This window comes from Arachis hypogaea, chromosome 10 (assembly GCF_003086295.3).
Source record: "Arachis hypogaea cultivar Tifrunner chromosome 10, arahy.Tifrunner.gnm2.J5K5, whole genome shotgun sequence".
Classification (NCBI taxonomy): Eukaryota; Viridiplantae; Streptophyta; class Magnoliopsida; order Fabales; family Fabaceae; genus Arachis; species Arachis hypogaea.
The window spans coordinates 112,433,556-112,457,851 of record NC_092045.1 but is presented as its reverse complement, the minus strand read 5'-3'; the positions used below and the strand labels follow the sequence as shown (position 1 = coordinate 112,457,851).

Sequence of the window (24,296 nt, the reverse complement as noted above, 5' to 3'; positions counted from 1 at the left end):
TAGATACGATAAGTTGACAAAATACTCGCTTTGCCAACCGTACAAGAAATCCTGAATTATTTTATGGCAACTACTCAAATGAAGATGCTAAAAACATCTTTTTATGAAGATTCTTGTGTTAAAAGTGTACTTTGTTTGTTTAGCCACACTTTAAAAAAAATAACACTTTTGCAACACATCAAAATCAAACCATACATTTTATCATCTAATGGTAAAAAAGAAGTATCTTCATATGAAGACAATAGTAAAATCTTCATGGTAGTATCCACCTTATTTTATTAGTATTATTATTATTGGCTCTTTCTACATAGAACACTCTTCTATATTCATTGATGGCTGCATTTCTCCATCTACACATAGTGCAAGCAATCGGCGTATAACTCTACTTGCCTACGGTATGATCATAATTATTTTTATATCTATCACTAATTATTGTTCATATCTTATAATAATTGTGTATTATATTGTGTGGTCTTTAATTTCCAGCTTATAGTCTTAAAAGCGTTGAGATTATTGAACATATCAGAGAAGCGTTTTGGTTGCCTGGCCTGCTGCAGTTTCTTAATAACTATTGGTAAGAAACATTCATTTGATAATTCCATGTTTATCTTCTTTAATTTTATGTTACTTTATTATTGTAGAATATTAATACCTACCCTACTCTGCCCTATAATATCTTCAAAAGTTTGGAGCATGCTATATACCTACCCTACTCTGCCCTACTATGATCTATGATGTAGCCGAACAATAATAGTATATAAATACTATTGCTTGGACAATTATACGAACTAGTTGCTTATGAAAATTACGACTATATCACAGTGAGCTAGCATTAACCTTAAATCATGATTGATTGTTACTATATTCATAAACTTTATTTTGCACTGAACTATCACAAATAAGGTGTTTAAATTCAAACCGTTTTAAATTAAATTGTTCATTTATTCTAATTTAAATTCAACATCGATTAAAATTGTATTAATTTAGATTTGATTAGATTTTATTTTTATAAATTTTATGGTTTAAATTAGATTTCAGATTTACTCCTCATAACCAATCCAATTCAATTCAAACTGCACCATATATTATAATATTATTATTTTATTATTATATTTATAATTTAATTTATAATATATTTAATTTATTATAAATTTTTATATTATTGATATATTATTATTTAATAAATATTTTATATTTAAAATGAAATTTATTTATTTATTCTAATTAATTTATAATTTTATTTCTTAAAGAGCACAATGGCGTCGTTTGATTCATGTAGCCGACCCCACTTAGTGGGACAAGGCTTTGTTGCTGCTGTTATGTTATTATTAGTTTTTTAATATATTAATATTTGTTATGTTATTGTTGATTAATTAAAATTTAATATTAAAATTTGTTAAGTATAATTTTTTTAATTTATAAAATTATAAATTTAATTTAATCCAAATCACTTAAAATTGATTTGGATTAGATTTAATTAAAAAAAAATCCAATCCAAATCATACTGCAAACACTTCTCACTCAAGTTAGCTAGCATATCTTTTTGGAACATGTAACAATGTAACATTACTATATTATAGCGATAATGTTATCATTAACAAATGAATAACAATTAAATAATAAAATCTTATTGAAGCCCCGGATAATATATACTAACTAGGCAATTGTGATGAGGTAGATATTGTTATGAAAATTTTACAACTATTTTTATATAAAGATGTTTTTTTTATTATTAGATTATAAATTATATGTGCTATAAAAATATTATTTTTTTTAAAATATGACTAAACAAATAAAATATACTTTTAACACAAAAATTTTTTATAAAAAAATATTTTTAGTATCTTCATTTGAATAAGTGTCTTGTAACAATGCTTTTTGAGTTGGTATTTAATTACAGTATACTTATCAGATTAGTTCCCAAATTTTCAATAATAAACATGAAATTTATTTCACTTATTTAGCCATATTAGTTTGGTAAAAAATTATATGATGAGCATAAGACGCAAAAATTATATCTCCAAACAAACTGATAAAAAAGTTTTAAAATAAAAAAATATTTTTCCACATAATTTTCTTAATTATTTTAGTTCAAAGCTTGGGTTTGGAGAATTGAACTTTGCACAACCCTCCAACTTGTACATAAATGAAATGAATAACTAAGCCTTCAACTTGTACCATAAAATAATTTGACTTGATTTCCATTCTTAACTAATATTATAATTATTGAAAACTAATTTATTTAATTTATAAATTTAATTTTAAAAATGATTTATTTTTATTTTTTTATATATACACTAATTAATTTATACCAATTGATTTCCATTCTCTTTACTTATAACTTTATACAACATTTCTTTTGGAGAATGATTAAAATATTTCACCTGGAAATTTAGGCAACATTTTTATTTTATATTTTATTATAGATATAAGGATTATTTTTTACTCAATACTTAAGGTTAATACTAAAATCTAAATACATAACCAAAGTACTAAGGACAAATATTTTATTCTTAATTGACAAAAATATGTAAGAAGTAAAGAAAGGGCCCTATTAATCTTCAAGGCTGTTGGGTTGGGGTATTTTTATTTTCATTTTCAATAAAATGATATAAAAAAAACTCCAAAATTGTCTTTGGTAAAAATATTTCTAGCAAAAACTGCACGAAACTAGAATCATATTTTCTTGTTTCCAAACAATTGTTTTAAGTGTTGAAAATATTTCCAGCTAAAAAATCACTGCTTTTTGTTGTGAAAAAAATTGAATAGGAAAAGAATTAATCAAACAGGGGAAATTTAGAGAGAATTAAAAGAAAGATAATTTCATTGATGGAATTTCAAAAAAGAAAAAGATATAAATTACTTAATTCCTTTCCCCTATTATATTTTTACTATCTCTATTTATAGTAAATCAATTACTAATAAAACTATTCTAATTGGGTCTTGGCCTATATTTTAGGCGCAACACTTTTATTTTTCTTTCTTGTGATAATCTTAAGAATTGGCCAACTAAACATATTTTCATTGTTTTTTTTGTAATTGGAAACAAAATTTTCTTTGACAAACCTATCATGTTTTTAAAAATACAAAAATGTGAAAATGAAAATTATTTATATTTCCACAAAACAATCCACTCCTAAAGAGCTTAGTTGTGTGTTTAATTTTAGCCTAATAAAATTAATTAACCAAGTTAGGTAACCAACAAAAAAAAAATTAATTAACCAAGTTGAAATGATACATGTACCACATATTTTTCTTCTGTTTGGATGCTAGACACACCTATAAAACAAACTCAAGTGACTTTAGGTATCCAAATCTTCTTGGATCATTTCACATTAAACTATCTCTTTTGTCCTAGTCCATTATAATAAAAAATAACTTTGTAAATTTTATCACCAATCATCCTTTCACCAAAAAAATATTGAATGGGAAAGTGGCCATTTCGGTTGCATAATCTACAAAATCTTAGAGTTGTTGTTTTGTTAAAGTAGGTTGGGTTTTGAAACCTTGTGTCATTAGAAGATGAAGCTACATTTTCAGAGAAAGGTTTCTCAACAGTTTTGAATTTTTTGTAAAACTCCAAGCTTGCTTTATCAAAAAGAGGTCTTTGACTAGCCAAAATTTGATTTAAATTTTCAGAACTTTGTGTAAATTTGGCTAAGTCATTTTCAATATTTTTAATCTTTTTCAGCAACTCTTCATTTTCTTTAAAGTACATATGCAACAATAGAATGGTCACCTTCACATCTTTTAAGTTGGGCTTTTAACTGCTTGTTTTCTTCAACAAGGTCACAGGCAGTTTCGGCCTCCCTTAGCTTGTCTTTGAGAAAACCATTTTCTGCCTTAAGAATGGTGATTTGTTGTTCAAGATCTTGGTTATCAAGTAGGAAACATCTAATTTTTTCAGAAATGTGGTCTATCATAAGATGGAGATCTTCAGTGTTAGGGTTGTGGAAGATTACATGTTCAATGTTATCTACCATGAGACATAGTTGTGACTTGGTCTCGGACTCTTCATCACTATCTGAGTCATTTTCCAAGTCCTCCCATGATGCCATCAGCCCCTTTTTCTTTCCTCTTTTTGGCTTCTCTTCTTTCTTCAACTTAGGGCAATCTGACTTGAAATGCCCGGTTTCTTTACAGTTGTAGCATGTAACCTTGCTGAGATCCTTTCTTTGTTTCCTAAAGCTGCTTCCTTTGCCTCTCTCCTTGGACTTCATCATTTTTCTGAATTTTTTGGCAAACAACACAAATTCATTTTCAGAAGAATTATCACTGGATTCATCATCCAGGGGGTTAGTCACAGATGTAAAAGCAATTCCTTTCTTTTTTTTAATCCTTTTTTAAATAAGTATTTTCAAAAGCAAGTAAGTTTCCTCTCAAATCATCATATGTCATGGAATCTAAACTACTGCTCTTAGAAATGATCAAAGCTTTTGTTTCCCACTCTTTTGTAAGACATCTTAGAACTCTCCTCACTAGCACAGAATCAGGATACGTTATTCCCATAGCATCTAAGCCAACAATGATGATGTTGAAGCGTTCGAACAGTTCATCAATAGATTCTCCTTCGGTCATTGCAAACATTTCATACTCTCTGTTTAACATATCTATCCGGGTTTTCTTCACTATTGTGGTACCTTTATGGGTGATTTGAATTTTGTCCCATATTTCCTTTGCCGTTGTGCATCGTGATACCCGTCAGTATTCCTCGAAACTGATAGCACAATTGAGTAAGTTGACAGCCTTGGCATTGAGTTCTACCTTCTTTCTGTCTTCTTCAGTCCAGCTTGCTTCGGGGTTTGAGAGAGACTATTCCTTCAGCACTTGTGGTGGTTGGGAATTGAGGACCTTCCAGGATAATTTTTCATAGTCTGTAATCCACTGCTTGCACAAAGATCTTCATTCTCTCATTCCAATAGGTATAGTTTTTTTTATTGAAAAGAGGAGGTCTGTTGCTTGACTGTCCTTCTGTAAGGTTGTAAGACACCAGATTTGAGCCACTGCTTTCTGCCATCTGGATCTTTTCTCCAAGCTGCAAAGCTTGATTTCTTTGAGACCAAGCTCTGATACCAATTGATAGTTTTCAGTGGCTAAGAGAAGGGGGGAGGGTTAAATCTTAGCCTCTTTTTTCACTTCTGAACACTTGCTGGTCTTTGAAACAACTTCTGGAGACTTTTTTATTTTTGTCTCGTCCCTAGCCACAAGACTTTTTTTTTGTCTCATCACTTGGCACGAGATATTTTATGGTTTTATCTCCTGTGCAGCAAAAACAGAAAATGAGTAGAAGAGAAAGAAAATTACATCCAGTCTCCATCACAAAGATGATGAACTTTTACTATAATCATTCTTGATTACAAGCACCAATTCTCCCTAGGAACTACCCTTCCTATATGGGACAAGTCCAGAATTCTAAACCCAATCCTGAACTTGACTTGGTCACTGCCAAGCTTTCAACTGTAAAGTGTTAACCCAACTTACAAGGGGATTCCCACAAAATCATGAAACACAACACAGATGTACAAAGGAACTCTAAGGACATCTATGAGTTTTTCTTTTAATTTTGCACTCTCTGTCTTTTTCCGCTCTATGACTTTTTCATACAAACTTCACTGTTTGTCTTTTTTCCATGAAACTCAAGACATGACAAAATTAAATAGAAAATTACAAAACAGAATACATTGAAGGAGAACAACATATATTAGCTTAGGTAGCTATGAGAACTCTGTGCCTTGCACTCTCACTCCTTACTTCAAGCCCTGGCTGTTCTCCCTTACTTATAGGAAGAAGCCTCCACGGTTGAAACCAAACAAATCAAGCTAAACTTCTTCTTCTTCAAGAAAACCGGTTCGACCAGAAAGAGAGGAGAAGTAACCGAATGCAATAACCAACATGCAATTACCTCTGGTTCTTCCTTGGTCACTAATAAGCACCAATTCGAGCCATCCCTCCTTGCTTGCATTCCAAAGAGGGACTCCTAGCCCTTGATGCTTCATGATGCATGACAACTCCTCCTGCTCTACTTTTGATTCCTCCTTCACGTAGCCACCCTAGCTACCTTCTGCGATGAGTGAACTCAAAAGCAGAGTCGAGCCATCCCTGAGATCTTCCTCTGACCGAAATCTTCATCATCCATTTTTGGTATGGAGAAGGCAAGATCTCTTCACCAAATCTTACCATGGTTGAAGATCTTAGCCACTACATACTTTATGTTTTCTTTTTCTTGCCATCATTGTGATAGTCTTGTAGCGTGCTTCTTCTTCTCTTCGGTGGCTAGCTTTAGCTTCCATGGTTGCTGCTGTGATTTGACCGAAAGTGAGAAGCAAATAGAGAGAGAAGAGAGAGTAGGAAGAAAAGCAATTAAAAGTGTTTGAATAAACTAATTAAAATGACTTGTTTTTACTTCCCTTTGCTGAGTAGCGTGTAGCATTGATGATTACCATCAAATCAATTTCTCTCTCATTGTTCTAAAGTATGTATTAACTTCACTTTAATGAAATTTGAATTCCACCACATGGTAAAAGATAAGATCCGTTGGAGGTAATAAAATTTTGCTTTCTTTGCTTAATGGTTTTGGATCATGCAAGCTTGCCTCCAGCAAGCAATTCAATTTTGGACTTAGTTTAACATGGATCTAGCCCAATTAAACACAAATTGTTTCAACCACTTAATATAACACATTTTGAATAAGGTTGAGTGATTATAAGCACATTGGGCTTACAATAATTCAGACTGGTCCAAATCAATTCAGCCACAATGATTAAAACCATTTGTATGAATGCTGAATATTTTTAATCAAATTGGGCTTGTTGTAAATTTTCTTTATTTTTGGCCCAATTAAAATTCTGCATAGCAAAATTATTTAAATCAACATTTGTAAATTAAAAGCAACTAATAATTTTTCAATTAATCACATTGATAATGTTTGATCATCACTAATTTAAATTAGAATTTTTCAAACTCATCAGTAATTTTATATGTGCATCAAATTACGTAATGTCACATCAGTAAAAATAATTATCTTTCATGTTGAACATGTAAATGGTCATCTAAAATAACGGATGTGGTTGTACGACTGTGTAAAATTAAACTCAACAATAACAATGGTATTCATAATTCATCATATCACATGCCATATATTTCTAGTTTTATTTTCAATCTAACACTAATATATTACTACCATTTTGGTTTTCTTCTGAAAAAAGAGACAATGGAATTTCTTGTGGCATTAGCAACTGGAGTTGTGACAAAACTTGGGGAGTCATTAGTAGCACCAATCACAAACCAATTTGCATACATAATCCGCTACAAAAGAAATGTGAAGAATTTGGAGAGCCAGAGGAAGGAATTGGAAGGCAAGAAACTTGGAGTGCAAGCAACTGTGGATGCAGATAAAAGGAATTCACATCAAATTGCATCTAATGTTGAAGATTGGCTTTGCAAGGTAGACACAATTGAGAATGAATTACAAGGATTCTATGAAGATGATGAACAAGTGAAAAACAAGTATCTGAATTTGGTGTCATGTTATTCATTGAGCAAGAGAGCCAAAAAATTATCCAATGATATTATAAGGCTCAAGGAAGAGAAATTTGAAATCATATCTTACCCTAAACCCCCACCAAGACTTGGATCAAGATTCTTGAATGGTACTTCTATTAAGAGCTTCCAAACAAGAGAATCAATCATGTGTGAGGTCATAGATAAATTGAAAGATGAAGATGTGAATAGAATTAGCATATGTGGAATGGGGGGTGTTGGAAAAACAACTTTTGTGAAAGAAGTGATCAAGATTTTAGAGGCAGATAAGTCTTTTGATGAGGTTGTCATGGCAGTGGTGTCTCAAACTCCAGATTGCAGGAAGATCCAAGGTCAGATTGCTGATGCCATTGGATTGAAGCTTGACAAGGAAACTGATCAAGGAAGAGCACTTCAACTGCATGATCGATTGAAGAATATTGATAGTGTTCTGATAGTGCTAGATGATGTTTGGACAGACCTTGATTTTGAATCAATTGGCATTCCTTCCACAAGTTGCAAGATCTTATTCACTTCAAGAATCCAAGATGTGTGCATCAAGATGAAGAGTCAAAGGAATTTCACAGTTTCTGTCTTGTCCCGAGACGAAAGCTGGGATCTTTTCAATGAGACTATTGGAGTTAATCTTGCAGAGAAACCTGACATCCATGACATAGCAAAAGAAATTGCAAACCAATGCAGGGGATTGCCTATTGCGATTGTAACAATAGCGAAAGCATTGGCAAATAAAGAGAAGCATGCTTGGGAGGATGCATTGGAGCAACTGAGGAATTCAACAGTAGAATCTTTTCCTGAAATGCAGACTAGTGTCTTTTCTTGCATTGAGCTAAGTTACAACTTTCTTGGTGGTGAAGAAAAGTTCTTCCTTTTCCTCTGTTCCTTATTACCAGAAGACTTTGACATTCCCATTGAAGTCCTATTCAGACATGGTGTGGGATTAGGAATGTTCAAAGGCATTGATGCTTTGTGGAAAGTTAGAAACCGGGTGCATACAATCGTCGATAGACTAAAAGAATGCTTCATGCTGTTGGATAGCAATGTGGAAGAGTGTGTTAAAATGCATGATGTTGTTCGCGATACTATTGCCTCTATTGCAGCAAAATATCATCATCATTTGGATTGTTATAGCAGTGCAATCTCACTAATCTTTGAGAAGAAAACAGAACTTCTTCATGTTTCAAATTGTCAAAAGCTGAAGCTTTTACAAGTATCATCAAAGGGAAAGGAATCTGTTCCAGAGAATTTCTTCCAAGGCATGAACAAACTCATGGTACTGAGTCTGCAAAATGTGTTGATTCAATCTATGCCTTCTACACTTTCAGCTTTGGACAACATCCACACTCTAAGATTAGAAGCTTGCAATGTTGGAGACATATCGATAATTGGCCAGAAACTCATGAAATTGGAGATTCTAAGCTTTGCTAAATCAAGTATCAAGGTATTGCCATTAGAAATTGGGCAACTAACTTTGCTAAGATTGTTGGATTTAACTGAATGCAATCATCTTATTCAAATTTCTGCTACTGTTTTGGCAAGCTTATCTAGGCTAGAGGAACTCTATCTTAGAGTAAGAAATTTTCCTTCAAAGGAATCTAATCATATCCTCTTTGAGTTGCAATGCTTATCTCATCAGCTAAAAGTTCTTGAGTTTGCATTTATTATGGTAGATGAATTTCTTCCCAAAGACTTAATCTTCAAAAACATTGTAAGATTTTGGGTCTATGTGGGAGATTCATCTACCATTTCCCATGGTCTTGTTCCTAGGGGATACCTACACCCAAATGTGCTGACATTAAATAACACATATTACAGTTACATCAAGAAGAGTGTGACCATTCAACATTTTCTTCAAAGAGTTGAAATTCTCAGCTTAGATGATATCAAGAACTTAAAATGTGTCATATCAGATTTAGATGAAGAGGGATTTCCACTTCTGAAAAATCTGATCATTGAGTCCTGCAACAATTTAGAGTATGCTGCAGATTCATGTGATGATCATTGTGTTTTTCCACAAGTTCAATCAATTTCTTTGAGGAATTTGGAGAATTTAAAAGCAATAATATGTCATGTGGCCCATCATTTGTGTCAAAAGGTTGAAGTTAGTGCATGCCAATGCTTTGGAAGCCTACAAGTTCTTAAAATAGAATATTGTAAAAGTTTGAAGACCATCTTCACATTATTGTTTCCAAGGAGAACTACTAGTTTGGCCAAACTTCAATGCTTGCATGTGGTTGAAAGCCATGGAATAGAATGCATTGTTTCAATCAATACAATCAAAGTTGATGACTCAATTATTGTGTTTTCTAATTTGGTGGAATTGAAGCTGCAAGAACTTCCAAATTTGACTGCATTCATCAAAACTAGTATTATGCATCAGCACCATTCACCTTATAAGGTTAGTGTATGTTTTATTTTTGTCCTTTTTAATTAACATATTTCATGCACCTTCTAATCCAAATAATATTTTAGCAGGTTCAAGAATCCAATACATTACTTGAAAACTTTATTGAACATGATCAAGAGTTTTTGGGTGAAGATATGTTCATTGGTTCTGCACTTTTTGAATCTAATTCATTGCAATTGTTTCCAAAGTTAGAGAAAATTTTGCTACGGGCATGTTCATCATTAAACATAGTTTTTGATATGAAACCATCACAATTAGAAGATCAACATGTGGATAATGCTGCATTTTTTGCTCAACTAAAAGAGCTAGAGTTATCATGGCTTAATAATCTAAACCACATTTGGGGTTCTGTTCCAAGCAACATTCAAGGCTTTCATAAACTGAAATCAATCAAAGTTGCAAACTGTGATTCTTTGAAATATATATTTACTCCCAGCATTGTAAGAGCTCTTACTCAACTTGAGAAATTGGTGATACAAAGTTGCATGTCCCTAGAGAAATTTGTTGGGAATGAACAAGGCCAACATGTGGAAACCCTTGTGTTTGTTCAGTTGGAATCTTTAACACTTAAGGATCTTCCACAGCTTGTGAATTTTGGTCCAAATTCTTACATGATATTGTGGCCAGCTATGAAGTCTTTATGCATTGATGGTTGCCCCTTGCTCAAGGCATCTAATGTATGTGTACAAGAAGAGAATTTCAATGTCATATCCAATTCAATAACATCCCATGATGTTGGAACTACTACTTCTATGGAAGATTCTCCTAGTCTGAGGTTTCTTCAATGTTGTTTTGGAGGCACAAAGGAATTGTTAGTTTCCAATTCAAAGGCAAAGGTACTATAAGTAATTTTCTTTTATGCTCACTGTAATCATCATCAATTCCTTACTTTAGTTATATATTGCCAATATTTTTTCTGACTTGAAAAATAAAATAGTAGAAAAATTAGTGATGACAACTTATATTATTAAAACTCTATTATTTATCCATCTTGATAATTTTGTCCACCTATCCTCCCATTATCCTTTATTTTATATATTCTAGCCTCCTAACCGAGTTGAGTTGGTCTAGTAGTTAGTTCACTCGTCTGCTTAAGCAAATGTTAGGGGGTTCAAATCGCGCCTTCTATATGCAGTATAGACCTTTAGATGGAGCTCTGATTCAAGATGGATTAGTCCTTGTCTTGTCGGTCTGAAAAATACCATTCTAGTCTCCTAATAAAATGTATTATTATTAGTTACATAATAATATCCCTAATTTACAGCTGTGTTTGCAGGCTTTGAAAATGGAGGAAGGTGTTGTTGATGCTAAGGAAATCAATTTCTTCAATGAAATGGGAGGATCTCCAATGCCAATTTTGGAACATGTTATAATAAAAGGATGGGATTCCCTAGATGTCTTGTTTCACCTTAAACAAAGTGAAGATTCTAATAATACCATTGTTGTCAATTGTTTGGTGAAACTTATGACAATGCAATTACCATCAAGCCCTTTAGGTGTCATTGCATTCAATAACATCACTCTCTTAAGTTTAGAAGGTTGTCATAGATTGAGATATATATGCTCATATTCCATAGCAAAGCTTCTTGTCAAGTTACAAGAAATAAAAGTATCAAACTGTAAGGTTGTTGAGCAATTATTCCAAAGTGAAGAGCATGAGATTTGTGTTGATTATTTAGAATGGCCATCATTGAAGAGAATTAGCGTCATCAATTGTAGCATGCTTGAAGTTGTGATTAGTAAAGTGGAAGAAGGGAAGATAAATAGTTTCATCATCACCTCATTTGCTCAATTACAGTCTCTTACACTGACCCATTTACCAAATGTTATAAGCTTTTGCAATAATACATTTTTGGAGAATGGCCATGGGAATGAGTATTTCAAACAAGATCATGAGGTAACTATTTACCAACTTTATGTAACAAGTAATCAATTAATCCACTTAAATCAATTATTTTATATGCTTTCTCTGTTAATAGCTTCAAACTAATTTTTTTAATTTAATTTTTTATCATAAAAAATAACTTTGAGATGATGCATGTGGTTGATTACCTTACTCTACTTATTTAAGTGAAAAGCCAATAAACTCTTAGTAATATAATACGAGTAATGGTATATGAATAATAAAATTTAGGTTAAATTACACGGTTGTCCTACGCTTTCAGTGAAATTGTAAATTGGTTCCTACATTTTAAAAGTTTATAAGTGAGTTTTTAAAGAAAATTAAAATTTACAATTTAGTCCCCGTCGTTCAAAAAATATTTAATTTAACAGAATATTCTCAACATATTTTTTTATTTTAACAGAATATTCTGAGAATATTCTGTAAAATCAACATTTTTTGACTGGTGGAGACTAAATTACAAATTTTAATTTTCTTTAGAGACCCAATTACAAATTTTTAAAGTGTAAGGACCAATTTCCAATTTCACTGAAAGTGTAGGAACCAACTATGTAATTTAACCTAAAATTTATTATGACTAAAAATATTATTAATATTGATAAAAAAATTGGTTTTTTAGTATTTTTCATATAATAATAACAAAAAATTACTAATTGAAAATAATATATTTTTTACATTCAATTTTTTTAAAATATTTGAATTATATTACCATTTATTTGCTTGATTTTAAAAAAATAAAATATATAATTTGTTTTGTAGAGAGCAAGTAGTAGTGAGGAAGAAAGAAACACAAGGCTTGATGCTCCACTCATAAATGGGTTCCAATTTCCAAACCTAAGACACATAGCAATAATGGGATGCAACAAAATGAGTTGCTTGTTCTCTCCTTCAACTTCAAAAAGCCTTGTTCATTTGCAAGTTCTAGAGATATGTGGCTGTGGAGACATAGAAGAAATAGTATCTTTTGAAGACACTAATAAAGTGATGAGTGTAATAAGTAATAAGTTTGTGTTTCACAACTTGCAGCATCTAAAACTTGAAAATCTACCAAAGCTCAAGGCCTTTTGCAAGGGTTCTTATGACTTTGATTTTCCATTATTACATGAAGTATTCTTAAAAAATTGCCACATGATGGAGATATTTTCATGTGGGTCTTCATACACTCCAAAGTTGGATAAAGTAACCATGGAAATTGGAAATGTTGCCAAGAACATATGGATGGGAGATCTAAATGCTACTATGCCACTATGTAAAGGAATGGTAAGTATAATTATTCTTATAATTCATATATGATCTTGTGTGCAACATAAATTCTTTTTAAAATTTAAAACACTAAAGCTATATATTCTAAGAGTCCATTGGATTTCTATTTTTATTTTTATTTTTAATGTTTTCTATTTTCACAGTTTTAGAACTGAAAAAAATAAAGCAGGACAGTAAAAGGGAAAATATAGTTTTTTAATTTTTACTTTGATTTTCACAAAATTTAAAAAAAAAAATATTAAAATGAAAAGCTTTTTCCAAATGAATTTATTCAAATAATATGAGAAGTATTTCAACAAAAAAAGGAGGAGAAATTCTTGTTTAAATATATCATTTGCATGCATATAGAATCTACATCATTTTAATTTTCTTTTTATGTACATATAACACATGTACATGATTCTTCACATAATAATCTCTTGGTTAGAATAAACATTCAAATTATGTTTATTAATTGGTTATATGATGATATATTCTAATTTTTTTTAGGTGAAAACTCAGATGAAGTCGACTTCACATAAAATTGATACTTGAGAGTCATAGGATGAAAATTTAGTCAAATCAATCAAATCATCTAACGGCTCTCAGATATCAACTTCACGTGAAATCGACTTTACATGAGTTTTCACTTTTTTTTATCATGATATGTATAGTTTAATTTACTCAAGTGTATTATTCATGGTTTCAGTTGACATTTCAATCCTCAGAAACACTTAGATGGATCAAGCAACATTCATGGGCACTAAGATACTTGACCAAAGAAAAGGAGTTGACTATTGAAGGTTTTCAAAGGCTTCTAAATCTTGTTCCCTCCAATGTGATGCACCTCTTTCAAAACCTAAATCAACTCACAATTAAAGATTGTGATTCACTAGTAGAGGTGTTTGAATCACAAGGAATAATAATGATGAACAAAAAAGAAGTCACAAACTATGAGTTACAATCAATGAGCTTGCAACATCTTCCAAAGTTGACCCACATATGGAGATTTCATGGTGGTGTTTTGGGATTCAAAAAGCTAAGAGTACTCAAAGTTGAACATTGTGGCAGTTTGTGTAGCTTGTTTTCTCCATCCATGGCCAAAAGCCTAGTGCAACTTTGGCACCTAAGAGTACATAATTGCCACATGATGGAGGAGATAATTGAAGAGTCATCATCATCATCATCATCAAATGAGGACAAGATTATTGTATTTCCATTGTTGAATAAGTTGGAGCTTCGTCATCTTACTAACTTCAAGTGTTTTTCCTCCCAAAGAAACTTAGATATTGAACTTCCTTCTTGTGAAGAAATGGTGATTGAAAAATGTCCAAATATGACAAGCTTTTGCTATGGAGATGTTAAAACACCAAAGCTTCTTCAGATATATAAAGGTTCATATGAGTATGTTGACTTGATGGTTGACCTTAATGCCACCATCCATTGTGCTAATAAGAACTTCAAGGTAGGTACTTGCATTTTCATTGTGGAAGTTTATTTAGGTAAAATGGTATTTTTTTTTTATTAAGACAAAGCAAAGATTTTTTTTATTATTTTAAGCTAGCAGCATGTTTTCTATAATAAAAAGTAAAAACATAGTTTTTTTTATTTATTTTTTATTTGAATCCAGAAATGCATATATTAGAATATTTTTATTTTGAAAAATTATGAAAAATCAACTTTTAATTAGTCAACTTTAGTGTTTAAGTTGATAATTTAGGTTTAGAATTAAAAGTTTATGATTTAGAGTTTAAAATTTAAGATAAATAAAATAATTTTTAAAAAATAACTGAAAAAAATAGTTATTTAGTATTCTAAAATTTTTTAAATTAATTATAACCGAAAATAAGAAGTGATGTTATAATTAAAAATAGGTAAAAATTTAGGTACAGTTAACTTCATGTGAAATTGATAAATAAGAATAGTTAGATAATAATTTAGTAAAATTATTTAATAGTAACTATCAACTTTCACATGAAACTGATCGCACCTGAGTTTTCACCTTAAAAATAATACCAATAATATTGATTGAGTTTATACTAATAAGAAGCATATATTTGATAGGTTCCACAACAAACCTTAGAGAGAAGCAGATTCATAGAGCAAGATCATCATCTCCTTGATTACTTAAGAAGTCAAACAGAGCTGTTTGTTGAAGATAGTGAAACACTGTTGCATTGTGTTCCATTCAACATGTTTCATAGGTTCCAACACATAAAACAACTTAAGGTACGAGAATGTGGTTCAATTGTTGAGATCTTTGAATCAAAATCAAATGGTGATGACGATGATGATGATGAAGGTTATTGTTGCACCAAAACATTTTACAATTATAACATGCAAGAGCTACATCTTTATGCTCTTCCCAAGTTGATGCACATATGGAGAGAAAACCATGGAAGAATCTTAACCTTTGGAAATCTTAGAAAGCTAAAGATTGGATTTTGTGGCGGTTTGAAAAGCCTGCTTTCTCCTTCCATAGCTAGAGGCCTTTCTCAACTCCAAGAGTTTTCAGTACATGAATGTGAGGAGTTGGAGAAAATAATCAGTGATGAAGAATCAATCCACAATGTGAAGATTATTGAATTCCCATCATTGCAATGGTTAACTCTTTATCAACTTCCAAGCCTTGGGTGCTTTTGTTCAAGTTCTTATCATTTTGAGTTACCATCCTGCCATGACATAATTATCAAAGAATGCCCCAAAATTGAAGCTTGTTGCAAAGGAATAACCAAAACTTTCCAAAATTGAAGCTTGTGTAAGTGCTAGTATTATTAATCTTTAGATGTTATAAATTAATTTCTTTTTTAATTTATTTGTCGGTAAGTCCTTCAAGCAGATTCATTGGAATAAGGAGCAGAGCTAGATTAACTTTTATGGAGACAAAAAAAAATTACAATTAACAAAGACAAATAAAAATTTTAAAGAGAGCTAAATTAAATTTTATATATAATTTGAGAAAAGAAGATTGTAACAAGTGAGTTGATGCATGCTCTTAATTAAGAGACTTTTATAAGTTTAATTAATTTTTTTATTTTATTCAAGTTTGATATTTATTTTTTGATTTTGTATGTTTAATTAAAGATGATTGTTACGGTACGACTATTAATTTATACGTATCAGTACGAGATAAAAAGTGGACAAATAAAAATTTGCTATCTAGATTATATTTATCTACATCAATATTTATTTTTTATTTATTTTTTAAAAAATATTATATTACTGTATATACAAAAATGCCCTCATTAATAATTTTAAAAAGACAAATATATCCTTTTAAATATTTTTGTTAAATAACTAAATAATCCTTTTTATTTCTATCACAGAAATATTCTTTTTCAATAACAACTAAAATAAAATTCAAATCATCAAATTATTTTAAAAAAGAAAAAAAATCAATTAACCTTAAAAATAATTTCAATTTCAAACAAATCTATTATTTGTATTTGTTCTTGTTCTTTATCCTAACTCATTATTCTTGTTTAACCTAACCCACCCAGAAAAATCAATTCTCCCAATCCTTTTCTCCCTCTTCTTACTCGTTAGTTGCTCAAATGGCCGTAGATTAATGTTTTATTAAAATTTAAATGGCCGTTTCTCATTCATTCACCGTTTTATTTAATTCAATAATATTATGTTTTAATATGTAAATAAAATTAATTTATTAATAATCACTAATGTAAAAAGTTTTTTTATTTTGGAACTTTAATAATTAATTATTAGGATTTAAAATTTTGTAAAAAAAATGAGAAGAAAAAATACTACAAAAAACTTATCTAATACACGAAAGAAAAAAAATATGATTTAACTAATAACATTGTTAACATCTACGTTAACTATTTATGTTAAATTTAATTGTGAGACAACATTAATTCTATTTAAAATTTTTTAGAACAGAAATAAAATATAAGAGCATTTAAAACGTTAAAAACAAAATTCCAATACAATATATTAAGAAGCATTTAATTTACCTATTCAGCTAAGACCTCAAGTGCTTGATCCAAATTTAAAAAAATAAAATAGTACCTTTTTTTGGTAAAGTAAAGGGTCGAAGCCCAAAAGAGAATCAAAATACAAAAAAAAAAAGAATAAGAATGTAGTTCTAAATTACGAGACAATTCAAATTTGGAGCAGATGAAACATTTGTATGTTGTAAGTCTATTATCAAACTGCATTAGAGTTCAAATCCCAAAAGAGGAACAATAAAACTTTTCTTAAAGTGTGTAATGTAAGACCTAAAAAGAAAAGAAAAAACTCTAAATTACCAGTTTATTCTATTAAAATGGAAAACATCCATCATGAATTAAGTTACCAATTTACTCTACAACATAAGAGTAATGAAGATATATATATATATATCAGTACTTTGTAGTAAAAGACACACACTAATACAAGCTATTATTTTGTTTTCCCTTTGTTTTACTTCTTCTCTGCTTATTCCTCTACAAATCTTATATAAAATATAGAATTTACAAAAAAAAAAAATATGTGAATCCTAAGAGTAAAATTTGATCAAGCATATACTTTAAGGAACGGGTTGAAGACTTGAGGCATGCATTTCACTATGTAGGTGGATTTGGGTATCTACTACTTTAAGAATGGATAACATATACCTTACTTTAACTTGTTTTAAATTTAATCATAAACTATTTACTAAAAAAATATATATAAATGACATGGTAACTTCAATTTTAATAACTTGCAGAAAAAAAAAATAATTTTTTAAACAGTCAACTTCAATTTTAATGAAGGCTTTTGACATATATTAATTTTTCCAGTACCATAAACATCTCTACTTCATTGATATGCAAAAGCAAAACTATTAAAAAAAATAGATTTTTATTTAATCATTTATTCAATATTCTCACCTTTTTAAATGCATGTTTGATTTTAGATTTTTAAAAGAAGGAAAAATGAGCTGCTTGCACGACGTGTAAGTAACTGCATATAATAATTTAAAACAAATAAATTTTCCAACTGGAAGATGAAAGAAACTACTTACCAGCTTAGTATTTGGGTAAACTAAAATTAGTTTTTTTTATTTAAATAAAATAAATTAATTATTTATTTAAATAAATCAATTTATAATTTTTTTAAATATTCAGTTACAATTTTGCTGATGAAAAAAAATTATGTTGACACTATCACTGACAGTGAAAACAAAAAAAAATATAAAATTTTGCAGATCGATTTATTTGAATAAATAATTAATTTATTTTATTTAAATAAAAAAATTAATACACTAATAAATAGAGCAACTTTTTTAATTAAAAAAAGTTCATATCAGTTAAACATTTAATGATTTTTAATTAGTAATATTGTTAGTTGTCAGTATTATCACTAACTTCTCAGAAATTTTTTTGTTTTGCGCGTTTAGAAGCCTGCAATGTATATAAAATAATAAAAGTAAGAATAATATTTTAAATTAGTATCTAACGATATAATAGTTTTTAGTAAAAATAATTTAATAAATTAGTATTTGATTTTTTGTAATATTGTAAAATTAAAAAATACTTTATAAATATTAAAAACCAATACAAGAATGTCAACAAAAAATTCTTACAAATTTCATATAAAAAAATTGTTTATTATTTATGCAAAATATTTGATAAAAATTTAGATATAATTATATTTATATAAAATCTATATTTAAAAAATATTAAATAATTTAATAAATTTAATTAAATTATCATCTAATAATTTTTAAGAATAAATTATCATTTGTATTCATAAAAATACAGATGCTAATAAATGTACCTATATAAGAATAAAATGACAATTATAATCACGGAAGATAACTTTCCTGTGCCAAGAGTACTCGGACGTTGTTATCTTCCGTCGTTAAAATTGTCGTTTTATTCTTATATGAATACATTTGTAACATTTGTATTTTTTATGAATATAAATAATAATTTATTTTAATTTTTAATTATAAATTTCACCTGAAAATAAATGCTCAGAGTATTTACCCTAATATTTTCCTAAGTTTAGGAATAAAAATGCAAATTTATATTGAAAAGAATGAAAGCTGTAATAACAGTGTTTTATTTATTTATTTATAAAGGGACACTGAGAAATGATGATAGAGTCAGTTGATCGAAACCAACGCACACAACCATTTCCTATTTCTGAAAGTTGTTGCTTTTCATCTTCTTTTTTTTACTTCTCTCTCTCACATTTCCCTTTTCTCTGCAAAACTTCAATCTTTCCAGTAATTCGAAGCATTACAACGGTTTGTTCTTCTTCTTCTTTTCGAATCTTTTATTTGTATTGATTCTGTGTATTATTTATTCACAATGCTTTAGGATTTGGGTGCCTCATTTGTCTTCTCGTTTTCGTGCCCTAGCTTTGATGGTTTTTCTCATTGGACTGAATTACCGCAGAATTTTTGTTCTTTTCTGCCTGATTTAAAGCAATTAGCTTTCTGACTTGGTGTAGAATAAATGTAATTGTGTGGTGAATGAAATCGTTTGAGCTAAAAGTCTGAACAAATGTAATTGTTAGTTTCCCTATTTTTTTAGTGCTTTTAGTGCTTATGTTTAAAGTTGAATTGGAAAACTGAAGTTTATACTTTATACCATGAGAGGAAATTAAAAGTCTCCGGGAACACATCATGTTACTCAATTTAGAAATTGGGAGATTAATTCTTATGCTTATAATTGAATGAAGAATGAATGATAAAATAAATAAAGGAAAAAGAAAAGAAAAGAAAAGAAATTTTCAGTTCAGTCATATTGTTTTTGTTGTTTTTAGCTACATTTTCTTTCTTGTTAGGTATTAATTTTTAGACGTACAGTTCCAATGGTTGCTATCTTTCTAATGTGGGAACTTAGCAAACTGTAATGTTTTCTTGACATGAAAAAAAAAAAGTAAATTATAATATTGTATGCTACTAAGTACTATTAGAGATACTATTGGAATAGCTAGCTAATTAGGGTGTATCTAACTTGTTTGGAACCTTCTCATTATCGGCAAATTCCAAGCCTGCTTTTCACTCATTTAATTGCAATTTTTTTTCCTTTACTCTGTTACCATGAATTTCAAAGCTTAGGTTTATTCTGATTATTCCATATGTGAAGTTTAAGTTATTTACTTTAAAAGAAAATACAGGAAAATGGATTTGCGTGCAAGTTCATTATTTGTCTGCCAATATATTTGGTGAAAAAAAATGGCATCATGTTTTTTGCCTTTATTTTCAGGTTTTCTTCGTCACAATGTTTAGTTAAGCGAGTGATATCGTTTTACTTTTCATTTGAGAGAGCACATTTATCGTTTTTGAATGGAAAAGAAAAGATTAGATGACCATGAGGCAGCAACAATTTCTTCGCCCAGGTCATTGGATAGATTCGGGTTTCTTGTAAGGCCAGATGCGAGTACTTCTGATGGTTTAGTGAAGAGTAGATCAGCTCAATTTGAAAGGTAGCTTGTTTTTTTCCCATAATCCTTTTTACTTATGTTCTTTCTTTTTGGTTTTAATGTAAGCATGAATCAGCATCAACATGGCTAAGGATTTTACCTCTGCTGTCATTTATCTTTCATCAGAATTAGGGAGGACAGAAGAGTTAGAAAATGGAGGAAGATGATTGGGGTTGGTGGAAGCGACTGGAAACATTATCTTAGAAAAAAGCCTCATGTTGTTAAAAGGCGTATAAGAAAAGGAATTCCTGATTGCTTAAGGGGCCTTGTTTGGCAGTTGATATCTGGAAGTAGAGACCTGTTGCTGATGAATCCTGGAGTTTATGAGGTAATCGAGTTAATTTATTCAATGAAAAGTTGTTGTACTGTATTGTGCAGTACCATCTCTGCTTGTCAAAATGTTGTCTTGTTATATTTCTCTATTAATCCAATTAATATGAATTGAAGAGTGCCTCCATTGTTTCTCCATTTGTTGTTACACTTCTACCACCATCACCCCTTGGATATGGCAGGTTTTCTATGGGAAAGCCATTGTGAAGAAGCCACCTAGGAACTCCAGGCAATTTAATATGAATATTGAGTTTACAAAATGTGATTCTATATATTGTTTCCAATAGAGTTGAAGATTCATAATTCAGTGAAGTATATTTGGAATATTCTTCAGATGCTTTCTTTTTATAATTCTGAATCCTAATTATGTCACATTTCTAATGAAGCTGAACTTACAGTCATTTATCCCACCAACCTGCCTAAACCCTAAACCTGCCCAACCTATTTTCATTTTTATTTTATCATAGGAAGAAATGGTGACTTCGTATATTTTGCTAGTATATATAGGTTACTGTTGAATGTGAGAGGAGAGAAAGACATAAGAATTCTGCCTGTCTTGGCCACAAAGCAGTTTATAGCATGAAAAGAGAATCTATACACAAGTACACGATATACACAATTAACTGCCGTACATACCAGATTCTATGATATTGTAACTGATCCTATAATAAAAGGCAGTCTGGTGCTAAGCATCTTGTGTTATACAGGTTCCGGGGGAAGGCCACAGCTAAAGGGTGTAGTGTAGGTAACCTAACCTAACCTAATTCAAGCATTAGTGGTTGGTTCCATTGCTTCAAGTCGTAATCTTGAGGTCACACAAAGAAAACAAAACCATACTGATCCTGTAGTATCCTAGCTAATTTATTCAGAGATATTCTAATAGTTATCTACCTGAAGTATGAAATAAAGCAATCAAAAATGGAGACTGATCCTTTCTATAATGAGATTTACTCTTTTTCTTTTTGAAATCATATTAACACGACAGTATGCTTATTGCAGCAACTAGTCATATATGAGACATCCGCCTCAGAACTGGATATAATTCGAGACATTTCTCGGACCTTCCCCTCACATGTATTCTTCCAACAAAGGCATGGACCTGGGCAACGTTCACTTTACAATGTTCTAAAAGCTTATTCTGTCTTTGACAGAGATGTAGGATATGTTCAGGTATTGAATATTAACCCATTGCTCATTTTCTGCTTGTTCCAAAAGTAAATTCATAATATTGATCATCTTAAAAAATCCAGGGGATGGGGTTTTTAGCAGGTCTTTTACTTCTCTATATGAGCGAGGAGGATGCGTTTTGGTTGTTGGTGGCATTGCTGAAAGGAGCTGTTCATGCCCCAATGGAGGGGTTGTATCTGGTAAATATTTTGTTCTGAATGTGTGTCTTGCTCACAGTCTTTATGAAGTTTTCTATAAGCCATAAGGAAAGTACTAGATGTATATTTACGTAGTTGTTACCATGAACTCCTCGACAAGATGTCTCTAATCAACATGGTTGCTGTTATTTTAAATGCAGACAGGATTGCCTCTGGTACAACAATACCTTTTCCAGTTTGAACACTTGGTCCAAGAGCATCTACCGAAGTTGGGAGAACATTTTGCCCAAGAAATGATAAATCCTAGCATGTATGCTAGCCAGTGGTTCATAACCGTATTTTCATATTCTTTTCCATTTCATTTGGCTCTTCGAATTTGGGATGTTTTTCTCTTTGAGGTATGCAGCTTGCCTTTACAAAAACTATTTATTGATGGGAAAAATGATCTACACTGACGGAAATCTCATCCATCCAGGGTGTTAAAATTGTTTTCAAAGTTGGGTTGGCCCTACTAAAGTACTGCCATGACGACTTGGTGAGTGTCACACGACCTTGTGATTTGTGTTTTTATGAATCAAAGCAAATTTTAGCTCATAGTTCAGTTAATCCGTTTGTCAGGTTAAATTGCCTTTTGAGAAACTGATACATGCCTTGAAGAACTTCCCTCAGGATGCAATGAATCCAGATATATTATTGCCTCTGGCTTATTCAATAAAGGTTCTCATTCCTTCTTTGCATTTTGGTTTGTTCACTTTTCCTGCTGTTCTGACTCAAATATGCATGTTTTCTTTCATTATCTTGGACTTATAGCAGGAGATAATCAATTGCTTCACTTGTCAACTTCTACATGCATTTGTCAAAGTTACTTTAAAATTGCACATTACACTGTTTGTTTCTGTTTAATTTCTTATATACTGGTTTCACTTCTCACATCAAAATCATAATATTGATACGAGCTCAAAAGTCGGTCTTGTTCCAAAATAACAAATTAGGTTCAATGTATACGTCAAAATTATTGTCTCCACATAGTTCTTGAAACATTCCAAGCACAGAAGATTTTACCATATGAAACCTAGTTTTTCTTTTCTTGACTAACATTCTTAATTTGGCAGTTTCCATGTCGACCTAGTAATATATCGAGAAATTTCAGTATCTTGATTGACACCATGATGCATAATGTTTTGACTTCAAGCTTCTTTCCTTTTTTTCAATCAGATATCGAGGCGTTTAGAGGAACTGAGACAAGAGTATGAGAAGAAGAATGGAAAGATTACTCAATCCCGAGAACTTACAGAAGAGCAAACGGTTCAACGCCTATAGAGCAACCGATGCGAGAATATAAGTGGAAGGGATAGAATTGAACTGAAAATTATTTGGAAGGTAATACTGCCCATGAGGTTTCCCTTGCATTCTGGGAACTAAGCGAATGACAAGAATCATTCTATGTTGTAACCATATGTTACAAACTATGTACATATATATGTGTATCAGATGTTTATCATTTTCAGTGTTCAGTGTTAGTGTTATGGAGCTTCCAATATGGAAGTCTATTGTCTATCTTTTCACTGATATGAATCGCTTTCCTAGTTTTGTTTCAGCTCTACAAAGTTGAAATTGTAATAGTAGTTGTGTCTCGTTGTAAAAGGAGATGGATTCTGATGTTGATAGTGTGAAGTTGGAATTTAATATTTATGAAATTCTTTTCTTTTTTTTCATGATGTTTGTCAAAATGGTAACATACAAATTTGTCATGCAATGTTTGAAGTACTATAAAAATGCTTTCTGGAGCACATTAATGTTGCTCAACATATAATTATGATCAAACATTAACATTAAAAAAGTTAGGGTACCGTTGCAGTTTCAAAAATTATGTAATTTAGATCTTAGTTATGGGAGGAAGGTAAGAGAATGAAGAACAATAATAATAATAATAATAAGTGTGTGCATATTAGACTTATATTACAATTCTAGTGATTCCAATAAACAATCTTATGTAAACTTTGAATGATTATATATCATAATTGTTGGTATGTAATTTTTTTTTAAAAATTGTTTTACGTTATCGTGTCACTATATGTATATGTATCTTTTTAATTAATTAATTAATTAATTATTACTTTTGTTGTTGTAACGCAAT

General features: G+C 30.5%; 2 protein-coding genes across 2 annotated transcripts; both read left to right on the top strand.

The window, feature by feature from the left end:
* Positions 1–270: 270 nt before the first annotated feature.
* Positions 271–15,956, top strand: LOC112717991 (uncharacterized). Its single transcript, XM_072205501.1, has 8 exons — positions 271–395; positions 487–574; positions 7,206–9,934; positions 10,012–10,779; positions 11,220–11,840; positions 12,606–13,106; positions 13,798–14,553; positions 15,153–15,956. Exons 3-8 carry the CDS (start codon positions 7,211–7,213, stop codon positions 15,837–15,839), a joined length of 6,057 nt encoding a protein of 2,018 aa, XP_072061602.1. The 5' UTR covers positions 271–395; positions 487–574; positions 7,206–7,210; the 3' UTR covers positions 15,840–15,956.
* Positions 15,957–19,111: 3,155 nt separating this feature from the next.
* On the top strand, positions 19,112–23,874 carry LOC112716658 (uncharacterized). Its single transcript, XM_025768618.2, has 9 exons — positions 19,112–19,320; positions 20,288–20,507; positions 20,631–20,832; positions 21,834–22,004; positions 22,085–22,201; positions 22,360–22,557; positions 22,635–22,694; positions 22,778–22,876; positions 23,375–23,874. Exons 2-9 carry the CDS (start codon positions 20,368–20,370, stop codon positions 23,477–23,479), a joined length of 1,092 nt encoding a protein of 363 aa, XP_025624403.1. The 5' UTR covers positions 19,112–19,320; positions 20,288–20,367; the 3' UTR covers positions 23,480–23,874.
* Positions 23,875–24,296: the final 422 nt, after the last annotated feature.